Below are 7,187 nucleotides of genomic sequence, written 5' to 3'. Positions count from 1 at the left end.
GCCCACAGCATTCCCCATACCGTGTCTTCTAATTCATATGCAGCCCTGTAAACACAGGAAATACTTAGCCAATGCTGAAGTCCACTTCTCAATCCTTTGCTTTCTTGCTTCTTTCAGAATCCCTTAGTGCCTCCAGCACCCCAGAGAGCAAATTCAGGAAGTTCTTTCACGCACTCAGCCCACCGTATCAGCTTTCAAGCTCTTTTTTTCTTGGCACTTAAACGTATTCAACCAGGAACTGACAAAGCTTGCTTAAGCAAGTATTTACTAATTCGCATTTCTGATGGAGCACAGGGCCAGAAACAGTACCAAGTCACGCCAAACTGTTTGGTTTCTCAGGTTTATTATGCCTTGCACCATCTAGCACAGTACTCTTTATGAAGACAAACAGATTCAGAGGAAAGAGCACAAAAATGTTTCTTACATTTACTCTACCCACCTGCTAGAAAGGACACATTTAGGCTTTCATTTTTAAAGCAATGTTATAAAAATTCTTAAAGAAAATATTTAAAGCAGAGGACCTTACATGGAAGTCCAGGTAAAATAAACATAGTTCTAGCAGAACCTTTTTTTTTTTTTTTAGTAGAACCCTACAAAATAAAAATATACTTAAAAAGATATGCACCACCAAAAAATAATATGCATTATATAGGTCTTATATCAATGTTTTGGTACTTTTGGATGTTGAAAAATTTAATGATGTATTATCATCATTAAAAACGAACAAAAATTAAATTTAAGCACTTTACAGAGATCTTCCTCCTTCTGCAAAGATCTTCTAAAAAAGAGACTTAAGACCCCATGTTATTTTAAAGTATTTTTTTAAAATGGGATATTTTACAATGGTAGAACACATATGCAATTATAGCTAAATGTATTAGCAAAATAAATAAAAGAAAAATTTGGAAACTAGCAGCTATAATGATCTTTAAGAGGGGAAATAATATTTAAACACAACCATTATCCTGGGAAGGGGAGATTTTGCTGTTAATTGAACAAAAATTGCTTGAACTACAGGCTCCAAAAATCTTTCAGCTGTACATTCCAGCAGGAAGGATACTCCCTTACCTACAAGCAATCCGCTGATTAAGGGATTATTTCCAAACACTCCTGCTTATTAACCCCTACTGTCCAGTGCTAAAAAACCAGAAGATATATAAAATACACATTTTTAATTAACAGACATGTGGAAAGTAAGATGGGTTTTGCTAATTAAAGGCAATTGTTAATCCTCAAAGTAAACAGACAACACTTCTATTCAGCAAGCTGCCATGTTTCCACCCAAAGGCTAATGGGCCTTAAGAAACCCAAGGTATGTTTTCCCTTTGCATACAGGTCTCAATTATACTACCATGCTAGATACTTATAAAAAGCATAAATCTCCCTCCTAGCTGAAGTAAATTCTCTCCACAGAGTTAAAGAGAGGCCTCTAAGCCCTGAGGGAGCCAACTTTTCCAGGCTACCCTTTATTGTTGCATTTCTCTTACATGAATACCCACTTTGGGCTTGGCACAAAATGGAGATTTTAGCACTGTATTAGCTCTTTGCTTTGGGGGCGGGGGGACTATGACTTCTACATTTCATAATGGGTAAAAGTTAAAATATACTGACAATTTAACAAATTTATTCTTAATCTGTGGGAAATATTTTAGCCACAGCTAGATGGTAACACTGGGCAAGGAGGAAGCAGCTTTAGGATAAAATTTAAAAAAAAAAATCAGTTTTATCTGTGAAGAATTCTGACCATCTGACTCCTCCTCCCCCTCTTTAAAATCTCAAGACAAAGGGCATTTATTTAAATGTGGTAAATGCAGAAAATTCCTAGAAAGCACACCGAGTTGACACACATTCAGCTGACGCCATCATTTCAGGGTCAGGGCCTGCCAAATCTGGCCAAGAAGAACTTAGTACTCCTCAAGAAAATGGCATTTAACAGGCTTCTCTCTGAGCACTTATCTGCTGTTTCAAGCTAGGGCAGACGGGGTAGTCTCTATGCTGTAGAGCCCTCCCAGTCTTAGGCATCCGGCATAAGGATGACAAAAGTCAAGATTTAGGGTTCAGTTCCAGCTGATTTTATTTCCTTCTCAAAAAAAGTTATTTACAGAAGGTATATATCAACAATCTGACAGGCAGTGAACTTGACATGATTAGCTGGCATGATTTTTTTTTCTTCTTTTTCCCCCAAACATTGTTTTTTGTGGCCTTAAATTTTAAGACAAATATTCTACACAGCATATTGCACAGGATGGATGGCAAAAAAAAGTTTAAAAACGAAAACCCTTAACGGAACTGCCTTAAAAAGGCAGACGTCCTAGTGCCTGTCATGTTATATTAAACATACATACACACAATCTTTTTGCTTATTATAATACAGACTTAAATGTACAAAGATGTTTTCCACTTTTTTCAATCTTTAAACACAACAGCTATAAACCTGAACACATATGCTATCATCATGCCATAAGACTAAAACAATTATACTTAGCGACAAGTAGAAAGGATTAAATAGTCAAATACAAGAATGAAAAACGCAGTACATAGTGTCGCAAACTCAAATCGGCATTTAGATAGATCCAGTGGTTTAAACGGCACGTTTTTGCTTATAAAAAAAGTGCAAAAAAGATGTGGTTTACAAATTAAAGCTACAGGATCCCTTTCTGCTGTTCAAATGCACCAGTTTTAAAGCCTCTGGACATAACAGTATTCCGTTTAAAAATGTATTTTTCTTAAAAGCATACAGTGTTTGGCTAACTCTCCTCCCCTTTTTTATAAGACATGGGTTGAAGGGTGGACACTGGTGGCAGGTTAAGGGATACTGTCACTTTAAGAAGCCTGCAGATTGAAGTGTAAACATGGAGAAATTAGGGGCTGATTTTTTAAACTGTGAGATATTAACCAGCCGCCCTATTATAAAATCAGGAAATCCAAACAGCGATTTACACCGATTAACACCCCCTTTATATATTTTTTACAAAAATACACTGAGAAAATAATCAAACGTTTTCATCTCTCTTGTCTTTTTTTGTTTTTTAAAAGTGTCAAAAGTCTACATTTAAATATAAAAAATTAAAAGTTAAAACTCTAGCCCTTCAGTGAAGGAGACGTAAAATGGCGTGGTAACAACAACTACCAAAAAAAAAAAGAAAAAAGGAAGGAAGGAAGAAATAAAGGAATAAAATGAAAGCAAAGTAAAAACAAAACAAAAAAGAATAGAAAAGAAAAAAGGGACAAAATAAGAAAAAAAAAAGTTTGGCCAGTATAAATACGTCCACATATAAAATGGCATCTGATTACATTTACAAGGAAAAAAAAAAAAATACGAGGATGGAGCATCGGTGAGGGAAAAAAACACGTCTTCTCATTTACACCTATAAGGAAGAAACACATACATACTGAGAAAAAATTTGGTCCTGAATTGTTTTTTTCTTTTAAAAGTCCAGCACAGATTTGAGTTGCGTTTGAATCCTTTCAAGAGTTAAGAATGAAAAAAAGCTGGTGATAATTTTGTTGTAGGAATCAAACATAGCGCCATCTATCTGCTTTTTATATTACCCTACACTATTTTAAAAACTGCTCAACAGTCTTATACAGAAATCTTTAAAAGATAGACAGGATACATGCTATATTAACCCCACCAGTGAAATAATCCAACACCATCACGATTCCGATTAAGAGAAGAAAAAAAAAAGCTTTTTTTTTTTTCTGTTTTCCCCCAAAACCACTCGCCCTCCGCTGCCCCTGTACCACATCAAACAGTCTCCTCTCCTCCACGCCTCCGGGTCTGTGAAGTCTCACCTCACTGATTTCAGGTATCTATCGGGCGGAGGCCGAGCAAACGCCGCCACCGTCTCCTGAACGTGCAAATCCATTTCAGTTTTATTTTTCTCCCCCTTCCAGCTCGCGTCCTTCTCTCCCCCCGCCCTCGCTGCTGTGGCTTCCAACGAGGCGCTCAGTTCATCTCCTCGCGCGGGTCACTCTTGCCTCCTTCCCTCAACATCTCCTCCTCCGGCTACAGAGGCAAGGGAAAGAGAGAAAAAAAAAAAAAAAAAAAAAGGGAAGAAAAAAATGGGGGGGGGGGAACCCCGGGGAATTCGCGAGCGTGGAGTCCCTCAATCCTAGAGCTCGAGCCTGCGTGACCCCAAAACATCTGTCGTCGGCCAAACGATTCATCGCCCCGGAGCCTTCTCTCTTCTTCGGGGGTGGGGAAAAAAAAAAAAAAAAAAAGGGCTGAGAACAAAACCCCCAGGGGCGGGGTGGATTTTTTTTTTCCCCCTCTTTTCTCAGTTGACCAAGAAAAACAAAAACAAAAGCAGAAAAATAAAAAACATCAAGGTGGCAAAGCGAGAGGGGCGAGATTCCTTCAGTTCTCTAGAAAACTAACAACTCGGCTTCTCGCTGGGGGTGCAGACAAGTCCGGAAGCTTGTGGGGGGGGGTCTCTTCAAGCAAAGGGGAGGAAACTCAAAGTCGCTTTTCTTGCCATCAACAACAACATCAATAACAACAACAAAAGGTCGCCCCTGTCTACCCTCCGCCTCCTCCGCATCCCTCCAGCTGGGCCGAGGCGTCCCGGCCCGGGGAGGTGGGGGATGGGACCGCGGGGCCAAAAAAACGCCGCCGCGCTCCCCGCCGAAGCCAGCCCCCGCTCACTTTTTTTTTTCTTCTGATTTTCTTTTCCTTTTTTTTTTTTTTTTTTCCCTTTTCTCTTTCAACTCTTCATCTTTGACTTTTTGTTCTCCTCTCTCGCCCCCCAGCCCTTCTTCTGCTCTTGCGCGCGCGCCCTTCAGTAGGTGAAGACCAGGTTGGAGATGCTGGACTCGAGCCAGTCTCCCGAGATCATCTCGCTCACCTCGGGCGTGCAGTAGTCCGGGAACTCGAAGTGCGAGCCGGAGCCCGGTTCGAAGTTAAAATCCAGGTCCCGGTCCAGCGCCGACGACGAGCTGAAACTGCCCAGGGACATGCTCTCAAAGTTTGAGCTGGGGTTCAGGTCGAGCAGGTCGTCTTCGAACTCGTCGTCGGAGGACGAGGAGCCCGAGGAGGAGGACGAGGACGACGACGAGTGCGACGAGGCCGAGGAGGACGCGTGCGAGGGCGCGCTGGACGGGGCGGGCGAGGCGGCGCGCAGGCTGGCGTAGCTGCGGTGGTCCGCGGGCGAGCGGCCGGCGGCGGGCGACGAGGCGGCGCTACTGCGGCCGCTGAGGCTCGGCCCGTCCGGCGACGAGCCCGCGCCCCCCTCCTCGTACAGGCCCAGAGGGTCGCTGGGGTCGGCACCCGCGCCCACGCCGCCGACGGGCGACGACGACGCGCCCAGGCCGCCGAACAGGTAGACGCGCTTCACTTTCTTCTCCGCCAGGTGCTTGCCCGGAGCGGCGAGGGCGGCGGCCGAGGACGCCGTGGAGGCCGAGGTGCTGGGAGTCCGCGCCTTGTACAGCGAGTGGTGGTCGGCGGCGGCGGCGCCCAGGGGCAGCAGGGCGGCGGCCCCAGCCTGCTCGGCCGCGAAGGAGGCGGAGGCGGCGGCCGCCGCTTTGCCGCCGCCGCCCGTCAGGATCAGCTTGGCGTGCGGTTTGCTGACCCCGCCGCCCGCGCCGCCCGCCACTTTGGAGCCGCAGCTCTTTTTCAGCGCCGGTTTGGAGTTGGCGCCGCCGCCGCTCGCGCCGCCGCCTCCTCCCCCTGCGTTGCTGCTCCCGCCACCGCCGCCCCCATGGCCGCCCCCGCCGCTGCCACCGACCTTGTCTCCCTTCTCCCCCGGCTTGGAGGAGGCGGCGGCCGAGGAGCTGGAGTTGGCGTTGCCAGACTTCACCTTCTTTCTGGGCCGGTACTTGTAGTCGGGGTAGTCAGCCATGTGCTTGAGGCGCAGCCGCTCCGCCTCCCGAATGAAAGGGATCTTGTCGCTGTCTTTGAGCAGCTTCCAGCGTTTGCCCAGCCGCTTGGAGATCTCGGCGTTGTGCATGTCGGGCGACTGCTCCATGATCTTGCGCCGCTCGATCTGCGACCACACCATGAAGGCGTTCATGGGCCGCTTGATGTGCCCGCTGGGCGTCTTGCACCAGCTCGGGTCGTCGGCCTTGCCGCCCGTGGAGGCGGTGGAGCCGGGCGTGGGGGAGGAGGCGATGCCCAGCTCGAGGCCGGCGCCCGAGTCCGAGCTCTCGCCGGCCAGCAGCGCTTCCGTGTTCTCGGCGTTGTTGGTTTGCTGCACCATGGCCCCGGCTCCGCGGGCGCCCACGCGCGCTCACACCCTCGCGGCGGCCGCGGCGCGATCGCCGGGCCCTCCCGGCTCCCCGGGCCAAGCACACGCCGAGCGGGCGGGCCGCTCAACTCCTGGCCGAGGAAAGTCCCCCAAAGATGCGGGGAAGGAGCGTTCTGCCTCTCGCTGAGGAGTTATAGTTCCCAGGCTGGAGCGTCTCTCCCTCCCTGCCTCTCTCTCTCACCGCGCTGCAGTTTGCTCTGTCTCTCGGCTCTGAGTCTGGAGACCGTGCTAAAGTGGAAAGGAGCTTCTTGAATGCTGGTTGCTGAAGCTTCCAATGCAAGTTTCTCGCCGCCTCCCAGGTAAGTCTGGTTTTTGGTTTTTGTTTTTTCCTTTCCCTGAAGCAGTTGATTCCAGTTCACGAGCGCTCTCGGGAGCTCAGGAAAGCGACATAGTCTCTATCACTTAGTCCCTTGCCTACAATGCAAAGCAAAAAGGACTCTGGCTCCAGGACTCTCTGTGGGCGGAATCGGCACTAAGGAGTTTGTGCAATTATTTTGTTGCAAGGTATGAAGCCAAAAAGCCTTCATGCAACAGACTGGCATGAATAAATGTATGTTTTCCTCTTCCCTTCTTGCAGAAGGGAGCCGGCAATGGCAGAGTTCCTCCTGTGCAGACTCTTAAGGAGCGTGCGAGCACTAGAGACCCGGGAGCGAAACAGGCCTCTTCCCCTCACACACTGTTTCTCTTGCTGCAGCTTAGAGCAGACCCCAATTCCGCCTCGCGCCTCTTTATCCTTTCACAGTCTTGGCCGCAGCCAATCAGCCGCTGTAACCAACGCTTCCTCGTGCCAAGCCCCTCCCCCAGGCTTCCCATTGGCTTGGAACCCGATGCAATAATAATCTCCGCGTGCAATGAGAAGCTCCAAATCTGACCTCATTCCAATTTACAGAGCAAACTTTTTAAAAGGGCTAGAAGTACAGCTGAGATTTCTGCTGCCTCTTT

General features: G+C 47.7%; 1 protein-coding gene across 1 annotated transcript; it reads right to left on the bottom strand.

Annotated features, from left to right (window-relative positions):
- Nucleotides 1–1,619: 1,619 nt before the first annotated feature.
- SOX4 (SRY-box transcription factor 4) lies at nt 1,620–6,972 on the bottom strand. The gene has a single exon (XM_064281354.1). The coding sequence runs from the start codon at nt 6,195–6,197 to the stop codon at nt 4,782–4,784; it is 1,416 nt and encodes a 471-aa protein (XP_064137424.1). The 5' UTR covers nt 6,198–6,972; the 3' UTR covers nt 1,620–4,781.
- Between the last annotated feature and the right edge of the window lie 215 nt (nt 6,973–7,187).

Source organism: Loxodonta africana, chromosome 1 (assembly GCF_030014295.1).
Source record: "Loxodonta africana isolate mLoxAfr1 chromosome 1, mLoxAfr1.hap2, whole genome shotgun sequence".
Classification (NCBI taxonomy): Eukaryota; Metazoa; Chordata; class Mammalia; order Proboscidea; family Elephantidae; genus Loxodonta; species Loxodonta africana.
This window is presented reverse-complemented; position numbering and strand designations above follow the sequence as displayed.

Coding starts and splice junctions, on each gene's coding strand:
- SOX4 (XM_064281354.1), bottom strand. CDS start 6,197: ATGGTGCAGCAAACCAACAACGCCGAGAACACGGAAGCGCTGCTGGCC.